This window comes from Motacilla alba, chromosome 4A (assembly GCF_015832195.1).
Source record: "Motacilla alba alba isolate MOTALB_02 chromosome 4A, Motacilla_alba_V1.0_pri, whole genome shotgun sequence".
NCBI classification, from domain to species: Eukaryota; Metazoa; Chordata; class Aves; order Passeriformes; family Motacillidae; genus Motacilla; species Motacilla alba.
The window spans coordinates 15,717,893-15,740,867 of record NC_052045.1 but is presented as its reverse complement, the minus strand read 5'-3'; the positions used below and the strand labels follow the sequence as shown (position 1 = coordinate 15,740,867).

Sequence of the window (22,975 nt, the reverse complement as noted above, 5' to 3'; positions counted from 1 at the left end):
TCCTGTGCTGGGAAAGCCAGCAGCTCTCATCCTCACCAAACGCAGGCTCCCGAGGGAGGCTGGGCAGGGCTCTGGGCCCCTCTCCCCTGGCACTGCCCTGGCCTGGGCTCTGCAAGGGAGGGGGCCCCCTCTGTGGTGAGCAGTGCCAGGGGCACGGAGCAAGCACTCCCGAGTCCTCCTCACCGCTCCGGTCTGCATTGCTCCTCAAGTTCATCCCATTCTCCTGAAAGCTTCTGGGCACTCCCAGCTGAAGCCCAGCCCTGAGCAGAAGCTGCCAGGAGGATTCTCTTGTTGCTTGTGCACGCAGTGCCAGGAGCTGGGAGTGCTGCAGCTGGCAGAGCTGCCCAGGGGGCAGTGAGCGATATTCCCAAATCTGGGCTCCGCCGTGGCTGCAGAGGCAGGAAGGGCCTGCAGCCTGATCCCAGCTAACCCCGCTCAGTGCACACGCATTTCCCAGGAGCTCAAGCACATTAACAAAACTCCTTGAAAACCAAAGCCAGCAAAGTCCCACTTCTCCTCCTCCCCTGGGCTCTGCAGTTACAAACTCATCACTGCACTGTCACAATGCTGAGCCCAAACCAAAGGGCACTCCTGGCACAGGTTGGACACCTCCCAGCACACTCAAGACTTCCAAGATTACAATACCAAAAAGTACAGAACATTTCAGAACCATATTATTTTAGGACAAATATTTCAGACAGTTTTAAATAACAAGTCAAAGGAAAATGAGACATTTGTGGACACGCGAACAGAAGGGGAGGAACCTAATGACCTGACAGACGAAAACCCCGCAAAATTATTTCCCGTTCTTCCCACCCAGAAACATTTCTGTTGCCCCTTCCCCAACCAATACTAAATCCAAAGAAACTTTGGAATTTGACTAAATTTATTTTGGGATTTAAAGGAAAGGAATGCATTGGACAGGAGTGTTGGTGATACCCAAATAGAAACATCAGTCCCACGAGGGCAGACTGCTAACTGGGACTTGGTGTTCTCTACTGTACTCTAGGTTATTCAGTCAACTCTTAGTAAAAAAAGGAAATAGTCAAGTCAAAAGGAATTAAAGATAAATTCATGCTCTTGCTGTGGATCTTCATTGATTCCCCACGCAGGGGTGTAACATGACAGAACTACCTTTGCAATGGATAAAAAAACCAGTTTTGGAGTCTCTGCACACGCTGTGTGAACGCCCTCAGCAGCTTCTGGAAGCTGCCACATCCAGGCAGGCCTCTGTGCCCACCTGGAGCAGATCCTGCAGCTCCTCCTGACACGCCCAGCTGGTCACGGAGAAATCAGAAGCTGTTTTTGTAGCTATAAAGAAATTTATTCGGGGATGAGACTTTTCACTACTGGACACCAGACTCTAAGCTGGCTCCCGGGATCTAAGTCACGCTGTTCTTTGGACAATAAATTCAAGTTGCACTTACTGTCCTAGTTCTCAAAAAGGAATGATGATGACAAAAAGAACCAAGAACTATGACCTAATTGCGTTAGTTTCAGCTGAAGCCATCTTCCATCAGAAACCATAGGATCTGATACACCAAAGTTCTCCCCAGGGATGTGGATGAGTAGAGTAGCTCAGTGCTTTGTAACTAGTACTGCTGTATTGTCTTGTATCAAAAACAAACAAAAAAAGGAAGTTTAAGGGCACGTGCAGCCTCAGCTCCTGAAGCACTGCTGGCTGTGCCACGGTTTGCCCAGTCAGCCTCTTCCCTTGGAAAAAAGTAAAAAATAATAATAAAAAAAATCACCCCCCAAACAAAACATCACCAATTCCATGCTGGTTCCACAGGAGAGAATTCCTGCTGCGGGCTGATGGGGGCCTGGCTCACTCCTTGGAATCCTGCTCCTCACCCTCCTGGGCACCGTCCTCGCTGGCCTCCTTCTCCTCCTTGCTCCGCTTGTTCTTTTTGTGCTTGTGGCGCCGGTGGCTCTCCCCCTCCTCGCTCTCGTGCTGCTTCCTGAGTAGGGAACAGAGGGGACAAAGTGACATCAGACACAGTCCTGCCACAGCAGGGACCAGTGATGGGCAAAGGGGCTTTGATCCCCACCTGAGGGAGCCACCTCAGCAGTGCCGAGGGAACGGTGGGGCTTTTTGGGATGCATCAGCACTGCCACACTGCCACTGTCACACACACACACACACAAACACACTGTCACAGTCACACACACTGCCACTGTCACAGTCACACACACACACTGCCACACTGCACAGCCACTCCTGGCAGTGTCCACAGGCAACACCTTGCTGTCCTTCCACTCCTGAGCGAGCTCCAACAATTCTGACACAACAGAGGCTGAGAGGAGGAGGAGTCCTAAACCCAAGATGTGTTTGAAACTTTCACTCCTCTGAATGTGTGTGGGAAATCCCTGGAATAGAGGCAGCAACGGGATCAGTGGAGCAAGAGAAATGTGGGTTCCCCATGGGAGGCAGATCCTGTTTCTCCTTCTGCTGACTCACACCTGACCTGGCTCTTCACTGACTTCGTGCTTTGGAACTCCTTTATCTCTCCGTTTTCCCGATGTGGGTGATAAGTGGGTATGCTTAGCCAGGATTTCTGTGATGTGGGAGCAATCCCAGGCAGAAGAGGCCTGAGCAGGCTGTGCATGCCCTGAGCCTGTGCCATGCCAGCTGCTGCACAGCCCCAGGAGCAGCTCTGCCTCCCACCAGGAAAAGGGCAGAGTGCTGGTTTGGCCTCCCCAAAAGGAGATTTTCTGCTGCTTCTCTCACAGGTTCAAACCACAGGAGCTCTAAGGAGCTGACTGTGGTGTGAAGGTGGCAGAGTTAAGGCACAGCCCAGAGCACAGGAACAAGCAGATGAATTTATCCCAGGATAAACTGTGACTGTGCAGGCACAGCTCCAGCAGCAGGGACAGCATCAGGTGTACAGACCAATTCTTAGCACAGCTGGAATTCCAGTTTAGCAGCAGACACTGAACTGGCTGAACCTGGCTGAAAAGCTCCTGGCTTCAAGTAATTTTCTGGCTGGTTTAATAAATGGCTTCACAGCCATTAAAGGCAAGAAAAATAGGGAAAAATAAAAGGCTGCTGCCTCTCCACAAAACACCTTCAGCCACCTCGTGGCCGATGTGTCAGTGGCGTATGCTGGGACGATGTGACCGTCCTTTAATTCTGAAACCAGCGTCAGTGATTTCCTGCAGACTGCTCAGTTTGCAGGAAGCTGGAAACAAAACCCTTTCATCTGCAGGTGCCTCAAACAGGCTCAAACCTCAGTGTGCCTCAAGCAGGGAATACCAGAATGGTTTTGGTTGGAGGGGACCATGGGCTGGGATTCCTACAGTGAGGTATCTACTCCAAGGTTTCAATTCTGAGTAGAGGAAGCTGAGAAATAACCCTAAAGCCAATGGCTTGTTTGTCTGATACCAGCTCAGCTTTCAGTTCCGTATTCAATTATTATCATGGTCTTAATCTTTCTTCCTATCATTTTGCTTCCAACCCTTTAGCAATCAGTCCTTCCTTGAAAACTTACTCATCTCCTTAAGGATAAAACCAGCCTTTTTCCTCCAGTCACTACATAGGAGTTTTTCTGATACCAGCTTCAAAATAAGGGTAATTACCTACAGAGCTGACAGGAATTTCCCCTAAAAGAAGGGAGTTGACACATCAAGAAAAAAGAGCAAGAACAAGTCATTAATGGGATGGGAGGAGACATAGGACATGAGCACAGACATAGGACATGAGACATAGGACATGAGCTCTCTGGCCTCAGTCCAGAGAGCACGGCTGCTGCTTTGCTGGGGACTGCTCTTCCAGGAAGATCATCTGTTGCAAATCCATTTTCTGCAGAAAAGCTGCGATTTCAGGACATGCTGCTCTGCCCCAGAACTTTCACCTTGGTGCAGACCATCACCCCCTCACTATCAGGCTCTGGGCAAGAGCTCTGCTCCTCCTGCTCAAGAAGCAATTTCTGAGTGCATGCAGAAGGAAGTTCTTCACAGAAGGAGTGACTGGGCATTGGAATGGGCTGCCCAGGGAGCCGATGGAGCCACTGTCCCTGGAGATGTTTAAGGAAAGGCTGGATGTGGCACTCAGTGCCATGGTCTGGGTGACAAGGTGGTACTGGGTCACAGCCTGGACTTGATCTTACAGGTCTTTTCTGACCTAATTGATTCTGTGAGCTCTGCCCTGGTGCACAGCAGCAGCAGGATCAAAAGCTGATGCTTCTCTCACAGCCTTGCACCTCCTCTGTGTGTGCTCTTGTTAAGATGGCAGCTCTGTTGGGAGGCTGAGCTCAACCCCTCCTTCAGCACTGGGTGGGAACTCAACCCCAAGGTCTCCTTTCCCTGTCCCAGAGGGTTCCTCCTGCCCACGGCTCTCGGACAGAGGGAGCTGGGATGAGCCGGGCCGCCATTCCACCCGAGAGCATGAATTCCTCACTGACCTGCGGGAGGATTTGTGTTTGCTGCCGTCGTCCTTGTCGCGGTGGCGGCGCTCGCGGTGCCGCTCCTCGCGCTCGCGGCTGCGGTCGCGGCTGCGCCGGTAATCGCGCTCGAAGTCGTAGCTGCGCTCGCGGCTGTAGTAGCGGTACCGCTCGTCGTCACTGGGGGGACAAGGGACACGTGGGCACGGGGACACGGCCCCGGGCCTGAGCCACCGGGCAGGGCTGCAACCGCCCTCACCGGCAACACGTGGCACCTCCTGCTGACAGGCGCTCCGGAAACACCCGCACCAGGAGCACACAGGCTCCTCCATGGCTCCCCCCCTGCTGCTGGGGTCCCTCAGTGCAGACACCCCACATAACCTCCCATCCCTTTGCGTAAGGAGCTCTTTTCTTCTCCACAAGCTCAAAACTGTGATCAAACTGCGAGAGCAGCTTTCCGTCTGCGCCCCTCTACCTGCTCAAAGCAGCTCATTCAATCCCCAGGAGTGGGCAGGGTGTACCCCAAACTGAGACACATCCCACGCTCCCCTCTACATCCCCCTGGTCAACTTCTGAAAGCCAAAATCTGAAGGGTTAACGGTCCCCCTGTAGGAGCAATACTCAAGACTTGGGAGAAAGGATGTCAGAGACATTGTTCTGACACTCCTGGAAACAAGCTGCACAAATAAATGTTCAGGATCAATCAGCTGGGAGTGCTCCAAAGGACTGCACGGCCCCTTGCCCTGCTTTGACCTGCACCAGGGTGCTCCACACCACCCAGAAATGCCAGCAATGTGCTCAGGAGTGCTGATCCCAGGCCTTGGCTCCAGCATGGACCAGGAAGTCCATGGGGGAGTCTGAGCTCTTTCAATTTTAGCAAGTTTGTCTTCTGTTCTCTTCCTCCCCACTCCCATCCACAGTTCCCAAAAGCTTATAAAGGGAAAAAAAAATATTAGGAGCACACTGCCCTGTTTGCTCCCTCCCTGGGCTGGGAAGCTCCCCAGCAGGAAGTACCCTGTGCCAGGAATGCACATTCTGATCATGTTTTGAATGATTATTGGCATTTCTGAGCCTAGAGCTTGCAAAACACAGACGCTGCTGCTGACTGAACACCAAAGGGATGGGTTTGGGAAGTGTCTGCAGCCCAGCCTCCACCTCAGATGAACACAGGGAGGCTCCAAGCCTCCTGCTCTTTCCCAAGTGCTCCCAGCACTGCTGTCAGCTGAGGTCACAGCAGCTCCCACCAAGGTGGTCTCTCCAGTCCTGCTCCCATTTCCTGGCTGACTCCCAGGGAATGGCACTCCCAGCCCCACAGGAGAGCGGAGCAGAGCAGGCTGTTTGTCCTTTGATCTGACAGTGACATTTAGAAGACAAGAAGCAGCAGCTCCTGCAGCCAGTGCTTCACACTGAGCTGTGAAACACTGAGTAAACACAGAGGGGCTATTTCATTGACTGGCCTCATGGGAGAGCAAGAGGAACTGGTTCTGCTGGATTTAAACAAAAAACCCCAGACCCAGAGACAGGAAATCAGCCAGTGGCACAGCTCCCTGTCTGTGCTGTAGTTATTGATCCAAAGGAGCTCTTCCCCAGACATTCCAGAGAATTCAGCTGGTGTCCTCTATACCCAGCCCTTGGCCAGACACCCTGAGGTGGCCCAGGGCTGCCCAGGAGCAGCAGGAGGGCAGCACTCACTTGTTGTATTCACTGGTGGTCGGGGTGCGGTCCCGGTCCCGGTCTCGCTCCCTGTCCCGCTCCCGCTCGCGCTCCCGCTCCCTGTCCCGCCTGGAGCCCGAGTACTCCCAGTGGCTGCTGCTGGAGCTGCTTGTGCCCTTGTCCACCGTGGTCACCCAGGGCGTGTGAGACGTGGAGATGGGGGGGTAGCTGATGAAACCTGAATCTGCAGCCAGAGAGCAGAACCCTCCGTCATCCAGAGCATGCCCGGCATCCCCTCTGTCCCTCCCTCTCCAAAGATCCCCTCTGGCAGCAGAGCTGGATCCAAGGAGACCATGGCCCAGCTCCCTGCTGTCCTTCCCCTTTGTTCCCAGCAGTTGGCTAAGAGCAGGGAACTCCTCCCTGAGGAAGGCACAAGGGCAGGCATTTACAGGCAGCACTGCACAGTCTCTGTCAGCCCTGGGCTCTTGGTCACCTGTACGAGGTCCCACCTCCCACCAGGTACCTTCTGCTCTAGGGTGGCACCTGGGGAGGGCCAGGGGCACCAGCTGCCAGTGAAGGATGTCACCTGGGGAGCCCAGAGCAACCAGCATTTCCCAGACAGAGGTGGCCAGCTGGACTGGTGAGGTCATATCCCAAAGCAGTGCCACATCTGGCAGCACTGCAGGCTCCTCTCCTTGGGAAGGGCTGGCACTGCCACTCCTCCAGCCCTGTCCTGCAGGAAGGCACTGCAGGGCTGTCTGTGCTCCCACTGCTCAGCACAGCCAGGAGCCACTCCTGGTGACTACAGGACTGGGGGAGAACTGGGGCTGCACCAGGGAAGGGAATCTGCTGAAATCCTGGCACTGCCTCTCCATTACAAAACACAGGAGATGGTGCCTGTAGGCAAGGGAGAGGGTGAAGTGGGGGAGAGATTCAAACACTCGGGGAGGAGATGCCAAGCTCAATAGCTGTGGATGGTTGAGCTAATCCCTAAGGCTGGGGAAAAGGGAGAGAGTGAGAGAGGCTGAGTACATGTGTGTGCAAACGGGCAGGAGAACACACTGCTGAGGCACTGGGGAGGCTTCTCTGTGCTGGGGATCTGCCCTGAACAGCGACCTGAGCCTCAGCACTGGGCCACAAAACTGCATCAGCACACCTGTACAACACTGAGAGCAGCACACCCAGCCTGGGCTCCTGACTGGGACTGTCTGGGACACAGCAAGAGCCTGGAGCTGGAGCAGACATGGTGAGTGCCAGCCTCAGAAGAGCCAGGCAAGAGAGAGAGCAGCAGGGGGATGTGTCCTGCCTGGTGCTCACCTGCAGAGTTGTAGCCAAAGGGAGGTGGCTGCCTGTTGTTGTAGCTGGCTGGCTGCCTTTGGGAGAGAAAAGGGGGTGAGTTACTGACATCAGGGACCCCCACAGCTCTGGCTGTGCTGCAGCTTCACCCTGTTTTTCCTGGAGATCTGTGGAGCATTCTTATGGGAATCCCACTACCAGAAATGCTCACAGGTTTTGCCACAGCTTCCAAACATGCCATAATCCCACTGCTTGCCCCGGGAAAGCACCACTGCTCACAAACTACCTGGAGCACCTTCAGAGAAAGCATCTGCAGTAAGAAATCATGCCATGAACTACTCTAGGCTTTACCTAGATTTTATTGGCTCCTTCCTGTGCCTCGAATATGACAAATCCAGGCGAATGCACAGAGGATTCCTGACAGACTCTGCTCTCCCCCACCCCAACTCAACACCAGACCATGCATCCCCAGCACTGATTTTGGACCTGTTCTCCTCCCCGCCTCCCTCCAGGGGAGCAGCTCCCATGGTGTGATCTTACCCAGATGTGGTCTTACCCATCCAAGGTTGGGATGAGGAGAGCTGGTGGTGGTGCCAGAGGTGGTGGGAACAACCCTAGACACAGAAGGGTAAATCAGCATCAAGATCTTGCAGCTTCACAAGGGCTGTTCCATTAAAGCATCTTTTTACTTTAAAAAGGGCCCTGTTTAAAATGGAATCATTTTCCTTCAGGGTAGGATCTGCTCCCCAAATTCGCACCCTAAAGCTCGGTTAGTTTTGTAGGGATATAGGAAGAAAAACAAAACAAAAACTACCTTCTATTTTGGCTTATAAATACTGAACATAAGATTCATCAAGGAGTAACAATTAACTCTTACAGCCCTAGGGAGGAAAAGTGGTCCTTGGGATGGAGACACGTTACATTCTGATCAGAAGGCAACAATCAAGTTATTCTGACCAACAGATTTGTGTCAGAAGAGAAGATAAGCAGCTCAGGTTCAATGCTCAGTTGGAGTTTATTAATCTTAAATTAGCTGTGCTCCAAACTGGTGCCATCCTATTTCATGTTACTTAGTCCAAATGCTCTGCACCTGTGTGATCAAAATTGCTGCTGTTACTAAGAACAAGGTAACACCTACCTGGAATTGGACCTGGAGGTGGCAGGCCTGTGGAAATAAGCAGGGAAAGCAAGTGAGGACAACAAGGAAAGCGTGGCCTCTCTGTACTGCATGGACTCTCTGTACCTCAAGTTAAACTTCAAAGCACAATTTTGACTAAATCTCACGCTGGAGCAAATAGAGCAGGAGAAAAATTTGTGCTACTAAGCAGGAATTAGCCTATAAATTATATAATTTCCTCAAACATTCTCTTTACCTTTATAATTTAAAATGTTGCTGTTTTCTTACACTGGGAAACTCTTTTTCTGAGTGTGAACACAAGAACAATTGGTTTGGTCTTCAGAACAACTGAAGGAGCTGGAGAGGAGAACCTGCTGCAGGTTCCACTCCAGTGTGTCCAACTTGATTTTGCCAGCATTTTAATCTAATGCAGCAGGAAAAGCTACCATGGAAAAGTTACCAGGGAAAAGAACCCTTGAGTGTTGCAGCAAAACCTCCTCAGGCAGGAGTCACTGCACGGAGTGCTCCTGGTGCTGCTCCAGAGCCTGGCTGCTGCTCCAGGACCAGGAGAAGCCCACAGTGTGGCCCCCTCACTTCAGCTTGGTGTACTTAAGCCAGAAGCAACAGTTCTCAGCTTCCCCCAGAGAAACAGGAACCTGCTTCTTGACATTTATTAATAAAGCAAATGCATCAGTAGCACTGGAAGGTTCCTTCAGGGAAACTAAGCCCAGAGGTTTTTCTTCAAGGACCAGTTGCCATTTTTAAGTATTCAGGGCAAATATTAAATAGGCTGCTGGAGACTAAACAAAGGCTGGCCAAGGGTAAGGATCTGTTCCCTGAGCGCCCACCCACCCCATGGCACTGAACCATTTAACCTCTGACTTGCTCCAAGCCTGGGACATCCCAGCTCAGCTCCATGGAGTGACCACTTACCTGGAGGATGCAGGGGAGGTGGAACAGAAGTCACTGGAGGAGGAGGGTGCAGGAAGTGTGGAGGAGGAGGCCCGGCCAGCGGGGGAGGCGGAGGCCCTGCTGGTGGAGCAAACGGCTGCTGCTGAGGAGGCTGCTGGGGCTGGGAGGGCTGCTGGGGCTGCTGGGGGGGCTGGGGCTTACTGCCATGGTCTCCCAGGACCTTGGGGGGCACAGGAATGAGAAGAGAGTGTTTTAATCCCTCTGCTCCTGCAGCAGGGCCCTCACAATGCTGGCAGCATCAACACAACAGGACTGTGGCTGTGCCTGAAGAGTGACCAAAATGCAGAGGCACCACAGTGACCTGAAGTGCAGCTGGCAGTGCTTGTGAGGGGGAGGAACAACAAACAACCCTTTCCCAGCAAATTCTGTTTCTCAGGCAAACTCTTCTTGTTGGCAAAATCTGGGAAACTGACTATTAAAAAAATAAAGGGACCACACAACCATGGAGAAAAACCCAAGGAATTTGGCCTAGGAAGGAAAAGGTTCCATGTTTAGGTTTTTCTGGCAAGTTAGCAGAGTTGGCAGGAGGAAGGTGGTTAAGAGAAGGGGGCTTGGCAGATGGTCCTCAGACCCTGCAGCTTCCTGCCTAGGAACCAACCAGAACATTATGGTCACACACTAGGCAGGCAAGCCCAGAACTGAGACCAGCTTTAAATCCAGGCTTTCATTTCTTAGAAGGGACAAGATCCAGTAACACAGGCCCAGGCTCAGTCTGAGGTGTGGGCTGCACCAACTGATTTGAGACTAAATGTTACTTTACAGTAGAGAAACACCAGCCCCAGGTACAAACCCTTCACTGCAGATCTGAAGATTCCAACCCCACAGTAGAAGAGAAGGGAATAATCCACAGAAGAGATTCCCAGCTACACACTCCTAGAAATACTTTGGAAGGGCTGATGCTGAAAGAACTCAGGCCCCTACCATTCCAAAGGGAAGACTGGTCTTTAAAGGACAAATCTGGCTCCTAGCAAGACCAAGCTTTTAACCCAGAAATTAACTGAACCTGCAGAAGGGAATGATCCATGCAGATACCTCAACAGGGCCAATGCATTACCTGCTGCTCTGCAGGTATGAACTGGGACATGGGAAGTCAGGAACACACAGACATTTGCCCAGGGTTCACCAGAAGTGCAAGACAATCAGCAATTGGTCAAGGCAGCCCCTTGCAGAGGCTTTACCTGGATGGGGTTTTCCTCCGAGGCGTGTTTATCCCGGCGTCTCCCTTCCACCCTGCGGATTGTGCCTGCCTGGCCCCCGATCACATCAATGGTCCCACCCAGCTTCCTGGTACAAAGCACAGGCACCTTTTTAGGCTCAGAAACACCACAAGGAGCAATTTTCCCTGCTGTCAGCAGATTTCTTTCATGCTTTTTTTCCCACCAGGGAAACATCTCTCAAGGAGAAGCCCGTTTTGCATTCCTGAACAGTTTCCCTCTGAGCGGGGGTGGGTTTGGGCTCTCTGAACACTCAGAAATGTTATCCAAAGAACCACCACAAACAGGTGTAAAAACAGGGATTACACACCGGGACAGAAATGCTCCCAAAATGCTCAAATCCAACAGACTGAGCAGAGCTTTAATGCTCATCCTTGAAGCACAGAGCTGGTTCCCAGACAAGGGGTAAACTTGGGATGCAGGGCTGCTTTCTGCAAGGCAGGTGTGCAAAAGCTGTTTTGTGAATGAAGCAACAGAAACACCCCGAGCCCAAAGCTCTTGCTTGTCTGGTGTATTCTTCTGAAGCTTTTGATAAAACCCCATCGATCTCCTAAGGGCCAAGTGGTTTCCCCAGCAGAGGCTGCCCCTCAGAATGACTCAGTTGTTTTACCACACATCCAGCAGCGTCGCACACAGGCTCAGGAACCAACAGCTCCTCTTATCCTCTGCCAAACTTGTAATCCACTTCCACTTGAGGAGGCAAAGATTAACATCGTGGGAGTAGGAATAAGCCAAGCAAGCACAAGCAATGTCAGCAGTGTGAGCCCTCAAAGCTGAGGTGTTTGCCTGGCTCCTTCCACTCCCAGAGATGTGTCCCATCAGCTGGGATCCAGGATTCCCTCCCTGCGCCAAGGAGGGGGCAATGGAGAGGCAGGGGTTGCACTGCTGGAGGTGACACTGAATGAGTGACCACAGCAGCTTCCTGCCAAGCTTAAAAGCTTCTCTTTGAGGCTTGAGGAGACTCCGACTTGGCCCAGGTGGTTCCCAGGTGCCCCCATGAAACACACGCTCCTCTCTTACCTGTTGGGAGGAGGCCCAGCCTTCATTCGTCCTCCCACCAGAGCCAAGAAGTCTGTTTTGAACTCTGTTTTGATGATGTTGCTTTCCACTTCTTTTTCAGCATTTCCTGTTCTTCCCTGCTGAACCTGTGGAAGGTAACAGATAACACATGGGTGCTGTGCCCTTCTTTCAACTGAATGGAGCACCAGAGATTAACCCTCAGCAAAAAAAAAGGAACAATCACAGCAACATATTCTACAGTCAAGGCACAGCCATTTCTGTCAGCTAATGGCCATTCCAGCCTCAGCCTGCTGTCCACTGTCTCCCACCAGAAGCTCTGCTATGAGTTTATTAAACTCAAATCATTTTCCATGGAGTCACTACGTCAAAACTGGAATGAGCAATACTTGTACTGACAATTTGGCTGAAGCTCTGATGGCCACCACGGACTCCTGCAAGGTTGATGGCCAAGGCAATCTGCAAACACAAAAGGCAGCCACACCACTGCAGCAGGCTCCAGCAGTAAGCAAAACAACCCTGGGGGCTCAGCTCCCCTCCCTGCACTTCTCTTATCCAGAAGGTTTTCCAAGCAGACACCCCTACAAATCAACTGGAAATTCACTCCAGTCTTGCTGCTGTAGTGGTTCAAACTTGCCAGGCTGGTGGAACTATTCAACACAGAAAAGATTTTAAGCAGAGATTTAATCTTTAAAGATTCATTTTTGCATTTCTTTTTGCTGAAAGCACACAGAACAGTTCAGAACTGAGGTATCTCCTGCTCTTACACCCTCATCTCTGTGACTACAAACACAATCCCAGTTTTCCTGGAGCCAGGAGCTGGAGTCACGCGTCACCCACCGTGATCTTGTTCTCAGTGCTGATGGGAGGAGCAGGGTCCAGCCCCAGCTGAAGCCGCCGCTGCTTTTCACAATAAGCTTTCCATGTTTCTTCATTGAATCCATAATTAAAGTAATCAGAAAGATCAGCACCTGGCAGAGGGAGCAGGAGTTAGCACAGAGGTTCTGCACACTTGCACTCTCAAGCTGTCCTTTAACTGCTTATATAAAGGGTTAAGGCAACATAAGTTTTCCAGAGAGCCCAGCTTGTGCCTTCCCCTGTCAGAAAGCTGTGGGTGCCACAGAGGAGACAGTGGCTGCATCTTGGGTGGCAGGGGAACATGGCCTGAGCAGCAGTGGGAGCCCCTGGGACACACAGGACAGCAGTGGGAGCCTTTGGGACACACAGGACAGCACCTCCACAGGCCATTGGGAGCTCCCTGCAATCACTTATTCACCAGCCTGATTTTTTCAGGTTGGTTTCTTCCAACTGTCCATATGAGCTGAGTGCTGGGCACAGCACAGGACTGACAGTTCTAGCCCCCACCACAAAAATGGGGTGGAGACACAGAACCTTTTTCCTGGCAGAACTAAGCTCACACATTCCCCTCCTGACCATCACTGCCTTTGCTGTTTTGAGAGGAGATTCTGGGGCTCACCCATTTCGTGAAAGGCAGCTAAAGTGGAAGGTTTTTATTGATGCATCCCAGGCTACACAAGTAATTACAGTTCAGTCACAACCCTAATTAGCCATCCCAGAGTGTTATCTCCCACTGCCAGTCTCCTGTGCAATGTGCTAATTCAGCACGAGCACTTCTGAATGACAGAGGTGACCACAAACTGCTTGCCAAGAAACCAGAGATGCGGGGGGGCAATCCCAGCTGCAGGAATTACAGGAGCACCCCTCCCACCTCCCAGCACTACAAAGCACCTCCTGCCCTGTTGAGGTGTCCCTCAAACATCCCCCATGTAAAGATATTCCTACACAGACCAACTCCAAAACAAAGAGCTGCTACAAGAGCGAGGCAAAACTCTGCCCAAGCTGAGCTTGGTTGAACTGTGAGGTCTAAGCAGTGAGGCTTATCTCCTGGGCTGGCCACTCTTCCTGCTGTACCACCCAAACATGCAAACTGCATCCACACCGACTCAGCAACACAACATTCACCTGTCGATTTTATCAGCTTCTATTTCAGACCTCTATCAGTTCTTCCACACAGGATTTCTCCTTCCACTCCCTCACTCAAAGACATACCAAGCTGCTGAACAATTAACTGTAAAGGATATAAACTTAAAAGGCTGTTGAGTAATGAGCTACTTGCTATCTAAAATAAACTTACAGACCACACAGCTCTGCAGAAATCTTCCCTCTATTGCATTCCAACACTGTTTTAGGGCCAGCTGGCTCTACTTTGGTCCAGGGATGTCAGCATGGCCACAACCATGTCCACGCTTTATCTTTGAACTTCACTGCATTCTTTCTAACTCATTTTCTTCCCATTCCCCTCTGTCTCACTTCGCAATCAAGGAGAAATCCCTGCAGAAGAAAAGCTTCTGTTCCATTCTGCCTGCACTATCTGCAGGGTGTTTCAGTGCTCTTTGACACCTGGACATGCCCGTGGAGCTTTCAGCACTGGAGTGACCTTCATGTGGGCAAGAGGTACCCAGACCACACCACAGGCAACCTCAGGAAAGCTCTACTTACTCAGCACAGCAATACTGCTGAAAGATAAATAAGATACAGGGGCTGGCAGGGAGAATAATGATGGCTGAGAAAAGGCAAGTGGACTTTTTGTTGCAGTTGACATTTCATCAGAGCACATTTTATGAGAGTAGCACAGCAAAAATCTGGATGTCTAGTTCCTTCAATTACTTCTGTATCAGAAGAACAACAGCAGCTGATTTGTAGCATCCTACAGCTGTAAGAGGAGAAATCTCCCTCATACAAATAAGTGTGGGCAGCCCTAGGACCCAGATGAGGAGGGTCCACAGGGACAACTCTGGGCTTGGCCTGGGGACACAGAACAAGCTCCTGCACAGGAAGAGGAAAACAAATATCAACAGCCGAATCCTGACCCCACTCAGCTGCCTTTAAGGCCAAACATTATTGGATTGGTATCAGTGCAATGTTCTCAGGAAGCAGGGAATTAATAAAATAGACCATTTAAAAAAATAGCTGCTCCCTTTAGGGAAGTTCAATTACTAGAATAAATGCAACCCAATGTCACATAGAGCATGGCTTGTTCAATCAGTAAATGCCATTGACTGTCTAGCCAGGCAGCAGAGACCGAGCAACACATATTGTTCCAGCTTCCCTGTTCCCTGGCAACAATAAATGGACAGAAATTACATGTGGAAATCAAGAGACACAACTAGAACTGCAGAAAATATTTACCACAAGGAACTGTGAGGCCTCACCTGGCTTCCTCCACGGTTTGTCTTCAAATGAATCCAAATCCACTTCTATCACAGGCAATCCATTTATATTCCCTGCGGCATCCAAGTCAATACCTTTGGGCTGCAACTTGGCTTTGGGGAGAGAGGGACCGTTACAACTTTTAATGCAATGCCTTTAATCCACTCATTTGCTCAGCAAATTATTCCAGCAAAAACAAAGCACTGCAGTGAATTAATCACCAGGTTTACAGCACGCAGGTAACCACAATCAGCTTTTTAATAAAAAGGACTCCAGTCACTCCATAAACAAACAGGGTGTGCAGCACCTGCAGCTGAACAGCAGAGAAGCAAATTCAACCCAGATTGGTACTACAGACAGAGTAAATCATTAGGACATGCATGAAATTTACCCCAAATAAAATAAAATAAAATGAAATTATTTTTCTCCCCAGGCAAAGCACCTATTTTCCCCTCCCAAGACAGACACATTTTCTCATAACGAGAGGCGTTCTCAGGATCAGTCTTTAGTGGACTAACAGGAGTTTGCTAAAATCTTTCAGGTACAGAACCTACAAGGGGAATTTGTTCTTATTTTCTCAATCAGAAGAGAATTCATTTGGATAAAGCAATTAGTGGAAGGGAGCAGATGAAGCCCATGAAAGGACAGTCTCACATATGTGGAAGGACAGAAACCAAGACTCAACTTACAGTAGAAACTAAACTGAATGGTGTGGAAAATTTCAACAGCCAAATAAGCACAGCTGTTACTCAAGGCCAGAGTTTGTTTCTTTTAGCATCTCACACTGCAAGTAGCTCAGGACACTGAGTTCCAGTCCTTCTCCAGAGCTGCAATGCTCAGCCCCAGTGCAACAATATATTTTAGAAATATTCTGGGGTTTTACTGTAAAAATATCAATCAATACATTTTTTTCCTAGTTTAAATAGAATTATAATCACCTTGCTCAGCGATGGGTAATTAAATCACTCCATTGCATCCTATCCCCTCAGACTGTGCTGGGAGCACTGATTTTTATGAAATGCACTTCCTATTGCTGGTTTACACTAATTCTATATCCTTTTAAATAGAGCAAAAATTGCAGCTGCTGCAGCTGTCAGTGCCAGGTAGGTGAAACACTGGAAAGGTGAAGGATAAAAATAACAGCAGTACCTGAAGCTGATGCTCCATAGCCTCTACCCGTTTTTAAGTTTAGATTCATAGGAGTTCCCCTATTGGAAAAGAATCACTATGTTGGCATTTGAACAAATTACTTGGCTAAAGATTCTCATGCAAAATATATTCAAGCCCTGACACCCTTCAGGAGATGCTTTCGTTCACCTGGGTTTGCTATTCAGAGTCATCCATCAGAGTGAAACCACCTCTACAACAAGAGAAGGAAATTATCCATAAAGTGGAAAAATTAGAATATGCAGCAAAGCACAGGTAAGTCATTTGTGTAAGAGGAAGGCTGCTAGCAGCAAGCACAATGCTCTCTCATTATTTTTATTCAATGCAGAGTTGTAGAAAGTATAATTTCCTGCTTCTCAAATCCAGCCTTGCCATTTCTGAGCCACAGAAAATCAGACAGCTAGAAATTAGTAAATTCACAGCTTATGCAAATTCTTAGCAGTACAGATTTTGGTTCTGGAAGTTTTCATGTATGAGTTAAACAGAACTTCCCACCTTTGATTCTGCCCCAGGGAGGCCAGGAATTAGTAAGTTAATTTTCCAGCAGCAGCCCCACGGATTATCATTGCCATTTTACAGATGGATTCTCCAAGAAGCAATTGCAGGGCAGAGCTGCCCATCAGCTCCTGAGCCCGTGGCGGTGTTCTGGCCACTGCTCCCAGGAGCCAGAGCAGCTCTCAGCTCGTCCCTCGCCATCCACGCATGCTGGGGTCCCTCAGCCCCAAACCCCCACCCCCAGCAGTACCCACATGTAGGATGGTGCTCCCGTTTTGATGTTGCCAATTGTGACCTTCACATCATCGTCATCGCTGTCACTGTCACTGTCATCCTCATCATCCTCACCACTGGGAAGGGCCTGCAACAGCACAGTCACACAGCAGCTCATCAATACACACAGCTTGAGAATTCTCCAGCACAGCCAAATCTCAAGAAGCTTCCTGAACAGCCTTCAACAACAATGGGCAGCTGCCCACAGAGAAACTCCCCCGTCCTTTGAAGATTTGGCCCTACATGAAATTTGGAGTAATATTTTTGAACCTGGGGAAGGTTCAGCTCAGTTCTAAGAATTTTACCACATCCCTCAGTTCCTCTGCCCCACTCTTTTTGAGAGCTGGGGCTTTTCTGACACACCTCCTCCACAAGGGCCATGGTCAAAGTACACAACCACAAATGAAAACCACCAAAATACATTCACCAGGTTTCACCTAAGAACCTCAAGGCAAATATTCTCTCACCACATCTTCTGTGGTAGGGAGCTGCTGAGGAGTTTGGTTTGGCTGATTTAGCACAATCAGCCCTCAAGTCACTTCACTTTACAGATCTGACTCCAGTGCAACGCCAGTGCTGGGCACAAAAGGAAAGGAACAGAAAAAGAAATCTTCCAGATATCCAGCAAGTGCCATTTTGTGAGAAGCACGAGCTGAATTAGCACATCACCTGACATGAAGAAGGCATCCCTCACCCTCCCTCTTTTTCCACAGCGCGTGGGTCTGTCAGAACCCTGAATGAACCCTGCTGATGTGGCAGAAAACACACCTATCAAAGCCCAGGAGAGGAGGGTGGGGAGAAGCAACCCTCCTCCTCCTCCTTCAGCACCAAGCCATCAGATTGCGTTTTCAGAGGTCTGAGCCTGAACCAAAATTGATTCCCAGCATCTTGGGCTTTCTATCCCAGTGTTGCCCATATTTTACAGGTCCTTGAGAAGTCACATTGAATACTGAGCTGGAACACACCGTGTTCTGCTCTTCCTACCAGACTGCAGCATCAGAGACCCTGATCTGCCTCCTGAGAGGGTATGAGCAGAGCCTGCAGCAGGGTTCCCTCCCCACCACTCGAGGCAGGATGACAAGACAAGGCTGTTTCTGGACCTAGGTTTGGGAATGGCTGGCAGTACATCCCAACTCTGCAGATATCAGGTATTAGGCAGTACCAGGATCTTTACACCCCCTGCTTGTCCCCAGGAGTGCTGAGAAGCACAGAAACCCCCATGGCACCGTGGGCAGTGGGACACGTACGTGCTGGGACATCTCTCTGTCCTCGTTGTTGACGGGCCGGCTCTCCTGGGGAGCATCCTGCAGAGGGTGAGCAGACTCTGTGTGTCTGGTGAAGGGGACAGAGAAAACAAAGTGACCATGACACGGAAGAGAAAGTGGACAAGCCCAGCCTAGAGGGTCACTACAACCAGTTCTAAAGCCTTTGCCCGGGTGACTTTCACACAGTGCTTTATTCTTCTTGTGCGTTTGTTCTGCTGGCATTTGCTTAACTACCTGACAAAAAAAATCCATCCTCCTGGCTTGGCTTTGCTTTTGCTGGGAAGAATCAGTTTCACACATCTAGAGAGCACCTGACAGCGCTCAACAGCTCAGTGACAGCTGGCTCAGCCTGGATTTGGCACAACCACAACTGATAAGAATAAGACCATAATAAGCAAAATTTCACCTCCTCCTTAAGGATGCTAATAATTACACATGCATTTAGTCAGCAGCAAAGGCATCTGTCCCAGAAAAATTAAAAAAGAGTGATTTTAGTGTTTCTACGAATAGTTTACAGTAAGTAGTTAAAATTCCAAAAGGAAAAGTTACGGGAAAAATTATGCACCCATTCTTCTCACTCATTACAAATTAGACCTGATGAAACAATGGTCAGGTTTGGATTTACCTCCAGTTCAGGAGTTTTTACAAATGTTAACATTGTTTATGGCACTGGCCAAGAAAAAAAGAGGCATTGATGTACACACACTAGAAAAGAGTGTGCCAAGCGTTACAGAACTGAAATACAGAGAGCTCATCTGTGTCTAATGTCATAGGTAAAGCTCAGAAGAACTTCAAAATAATTCCAAGCTTTTTCAAGAGAGACAATCAGAACAGCCCAGGCCAAAGAAACCCAATTCTCCACCAGTGCTTTGTGGAGTTGGTGCTATTAATTTAAAATCCCACGTTGGACAGCAAACATCCACAGGATTGTTTTCAAAAATGAACAGGCAACATCTCACAGAATCCAAACACTGGTCACATTAAAGCCACTTCAGAGTGACACAAGACACCACACAAGAAAGGCAAAATAACACAACTCAACTGTTACTGAGTGTAAAACAAAGAACAAACAACCTGAGCATAACTGAAGCCCCATATTGGGAAAGTCCCATACACAAAGAAATTCATCAGGCCAAGATCAAAAAGAGGGCTGAAGGCTGGGCAGCTGACCAAGCACAGGTCCCAGGGGTGCCAAGTTCCTGATGTGACACCTGCACACACTGTCAGGTATAAAAGGCAGCCAATATGTCAGAGGGAAAATCAGCCTCCAGGTATTCCCATGCTGCAGACACAGGCTGTGACACAAGGACCAAAGCATGGACCACTGCAGAAAGTCTCTCTGATAGATTCAAAAACCTTTTGTCCAATACAAGCAACTCAGCATTGACCTTCACCCTGAATCTCCTCAAAACCCTGAGATTCTGTGTTCAAGAAGAGTGACAAATGTTACCTTCAGCTTCAAAGTCACATGAAGCACCTGTAGGTGTGCATTAAAATGCATGAACTGGAGTTCAGAGAGATATTTGGGAACCAGGAGCCTTTCCCTAACCTCTCTGCTTCCCAGGAATGAACCAGCTGACACGTCCCCAGCATTGTCTGGGCACAGAAAAACGTGGCAGAGATTTCACCTGCCCAGAATGCCAACATAATCCTGGGCACTGCTGACAGCACAGCATCCTGCTGGCCTCCAACACATCCCTTAGGCTCAGGAATGTCAGTGATGCTGCATCCCAAACTCTGCAGATTTCTGCTGGGGACAAACACTCCAGAGAAGCCAGCAGTGCATCCCTGGAGCTGCAGCTGCTGACAGCAGAGCCAACAAAGAGTCATTTTTCTTAAAACACCCCACAGCTCCTCATTTAGGTGGATTCTCATCGTGCAAGGAAGCAATATGGGGGGAAAAATGCAAAAAGAGGGGGAAAAAAAGGACAGCCAGCATGGCCACTAATATTCCTACTTCCTACATTTTGCAGCTATTGGAGACAGTTGCTAGAAATTCAGATTTTTAGTCTTGCTTGTAAAGTAAAATTACATTCAGATGAACGTGACGAGGAACAGCAGATTTTTGTAAAGCAGGTGTAAATTTCTGTCTAAAAGTTGCTCCTCCTCACAAAGCTCATTTGATGTTTTTAGGTAACAATTTACCATGTTTTTTACCACTTGCTTATTTGAACAAGCTTTCATATTCCTTAAGCACAGAAGTAGGACAGTATCTGTAACGAGCTCAACATTCCAGACACTGAACCTACAGTGACAATAAGCCCTAAACCGAACTTTGGAAGGGGCTGAACACACACAGGCCCAGTGAAAACCAAGCCTTCTGAAAAATGTTACATTTAAAATGGCAAACAGGTAATCCTGTGCTGAGACCAAGCTCTGCTGGTGCAAAACACACAGCTACAAATAGAGAGGAAATATAACCCAGGACAGACAATCCCTGCCACACACAGGAAGCCAAACTGATGACTGGTTTTATCTCCAAGTCTTACCACACCACTTGAGAGATCTCACAGAATGTGCTGGTTTGAGCAGCTCAAGATTTTAACCCAAGCTCAAGGTTTTTACCTTTCCCAGACTAAAGCACAGGCCAGCTTTACCAACGCCAGGCTAGCACAAAGGCAATCCTCAGGGCATCATTTTTCCCAGGGAATTAAACTGGAAAAGAGATCTGGTTTGAAACTAATTGCTGAGAGAAAAAAAAAAGGGCTAAAAGTTAGCTCTAAATCAAACCAGTCCACTCATCCAGTTCAGCTTCCATATCCATAAATGCCTGCCACCCCCATGGGGGCAGCTGGGGATGATCCCATGGGATGGGGGAAGGACAAGCTGCTGTTCCTGGCAACAGCAGTGCTCCAAAGCACTCACCAAGCTCTGCTCAACAAGGCTCAATCTTTACACCATGTATTGTTACAACAAATAAACAGCCTCAGGACTCACCCAGAAATTGGTCCATCTTCTTGCTTACCAGTGGTGTCATCTGCAAAAACAATGGTAAGAACAAAGGAATTATTCAAGTGAAAGGAAAAAAGCTAAATTCAAGCACAAAAGGCATCACAGGTACAGAAATACCCAGCAGTGCCAAGGCACTGTAACCCAAACACTCTCTTTTCAACTAAGTTCAACTAGAAATGGAACAACTAAAAATCAACCCAACCCAACAAACACCATCCATCTGCAGAAGTGATGTCCCACACCAAACCAAATTCAAAATGTATATCCTAAGTCTCAGAGAACAGAGACAACTATCAGATAGGAGCTGAAGTCACCTATCAAGGTCTTTATATAGAATTTTAACGTGCCAGGGAAGAAGAAACATAAAAGCGGTCATGTGGAAAGCCTACGGGGAGGACAAAGACGTTTCAATGAAGTCCTGTGGTTTATAGCGGCCACATTCCAGGCCCGTTAGCCCAGGGGTTCACAAGGTTTGGGTAATTAGGAACTGAAACTCTTAACAAAGCATCTCATTAACCTCCCTGAACAGTGTTACTGATAAAAGGACAATAACACGCCGCCACCTGCCCAGAAAGAGCCGCTCAAGCGCTCCTGAGGGGAGGCCGGGGGCGGACGCGGGTCCCTCTCTGGGCCCGGGGGCAGAGGCCGGTCCCTCCGGGGGGGCCCAGGGAGAGATGCCGGTCCCTCCCGCGGGGCCGCCCCCGGTCCCGCACGGCCCCGCAGCCGGGGGCGGCCCTGAGGCGGGGCCGGGCCCGCTGCCGGCCGGGGCCCCGCGCTGACCCGCGGCCGGCGGTACCTACCCCCGTACAGCCAGTGCTCCTCGTCCTCCTCCGCCTCCAGCGGCGCCGCGCCCGACACGGCGCCGGCGGCCGGCGGCTCCAGCTCGGTGGCCATGGCGGCCGCGGGGCTGCGGGGAGCGGCGGCGGGAGGAGGAGGAGGAGGAGCGGCGGCCCCGCTCGGCTCCCGCCGGGCCCGGGCGCGGCGCTCGGGCGGGGGTTCGGCGGCCGCGCTACGGCGCCGCCATTGCTCCTTCCGTGGCGGGAGGGGGGGGCGAGACCCCCGGCGTGGGCGCGCAGGGCCCCTGAGCCGCCCGCCCCGCGCCGCCGGGCCCTAGAGCCGCCCGCGGTGTCCCGCCGGGCCCTAGAGCCGCCCGAGCGCCCCGCAGGGCCCTAGTGCCGCCGGGCGCACGGAGCCGCGCTCACGGCCCCGCCGGGCCCTACCGCCGCCCTCAGAGCCCCGCCGGGCCCCGGCGCCGCTCGCCCGCCAAGCCCGCCCCGCCAACCCCGCGCGCGCATGCGCGGTGGGGGAGCGCGGCCTGCTCCGGCCCCGCGGCGCTCCGGTGAGGGGCGCTCGGCGCGCTCGGGCCTCGCCGCGGGCTGAGGCGCCGCGGAACGGAGCGCGGCGTGCGGAGCAGAGCCTGAACGGCCGCTGTGGCGCCTCCCGCTCGGGGCTGCCCGGGAAGGGCGTGAGGAGTCCCGCAGGATTGCCAAGGAGGCGCCGGGAAGCGCAGAACGCCGCTCCATGTCACTGCTGTCAGCGCAGCGCTGCTCCCGAACGGCTGGGGACACCTTCGGGTCTGTCTGGGGGGGGTTTGCACTTCCCAGGCCTGGCTGTGCAGCTCCTCGGTGAATGCTGAACTTCGCGGCCTGGAGATGCAGCGCCTGAGGCTCCTTCTGCAGCTCCACCTGGGAGCTCCTGTTTGGAGCATCACCCTCTCCTCTTCCGGAGCCCTTACCTCCATCAGTATCACAGGGAAACTCAGAGCAAGCTGATTTTCAGCACTAGTTCTCACAAAAAAAACTATAGAGAATCCTGAAGCAAATTACCTTTTCCATGTGCTAAACAGTTCCAGAAAAATCCCGGATTAAAATATTCCCTCTCTCTGCCCTGTGGTCCATTCGTGCTCCTTGTGCCCTGCTGGACCTTACACTGGGAATGCTG

General features: G+C 50.7%; 1 protein-coding gene across 1 annotated transcript; it reads right to left on the bottom strand.

Moving 5' to 3' along the window:
* Positions 1 to 657: 657 nt before the first annotated feature.
* LOC119712918 (pre-mRNA 3'-end-processing factor FIP1-like) lies at positions 658 to 22,330 on the bottom strand. Its single transcript, XM_038164787.1, has 16 exons — positions 21,835 to 22,330; positions 21,020 to 21,059; positions 18,065 to 18,149; positions 16,799 to 16,905; positions 16,032 to 16,090; positions 14,885 to 14,995; positions 12,492 to 12,622; positions 11,655 to 11,779; positions 10,599 to 10,704; positions 9,382 to 9,580; positions 8,470 to 8,496; positions 7,888 to 7,945; positions 7,353 to 7,408; positions 6,075 to 6,279; positions 4,404 to 4,562; positions 658 to 1,961 (listed from the first exon to the last, which is right to left on the bottom strand). The coding sequence occupies exons 1-16, from the start codon at positions 21,926 to 21,928 to the stop codon at positions 1,829 to 1,831; spliced, it is 1,695 nt and encodes a 564-aa protein (XP_038020715.1). The 5' UTR covers positions 21,929 to 22,330; the 3' UTR covers positions 658 to 1,828.
* Positions 22,331 to 22,975: the final 645 nt, after the last annotated feature.

Coding starts and splice junctions, on each gene's coding strand:
- LOC119712918 (XM_038164787.1), bottom strand. CDS start 21,928: ATGGCCACCGAGCTGGAGCCGCCGGCCGCCGGCGCCGTGTCGGGCGCG. Junction 18,150..21,019: donor GAAGATGGACCAATTTCTGG/GTGAGTCCTGAG, acceptor CCCCTTCACCAG/ACACACAGAGTCTGCTCACC. Junction 1,962..4,403: donor AAACACAAATCCTCCCGCAG/GTCAGTGAGGAA, acceptor TTCCCTACTCAG/GAAGCAGCACGAGAGCGAGG.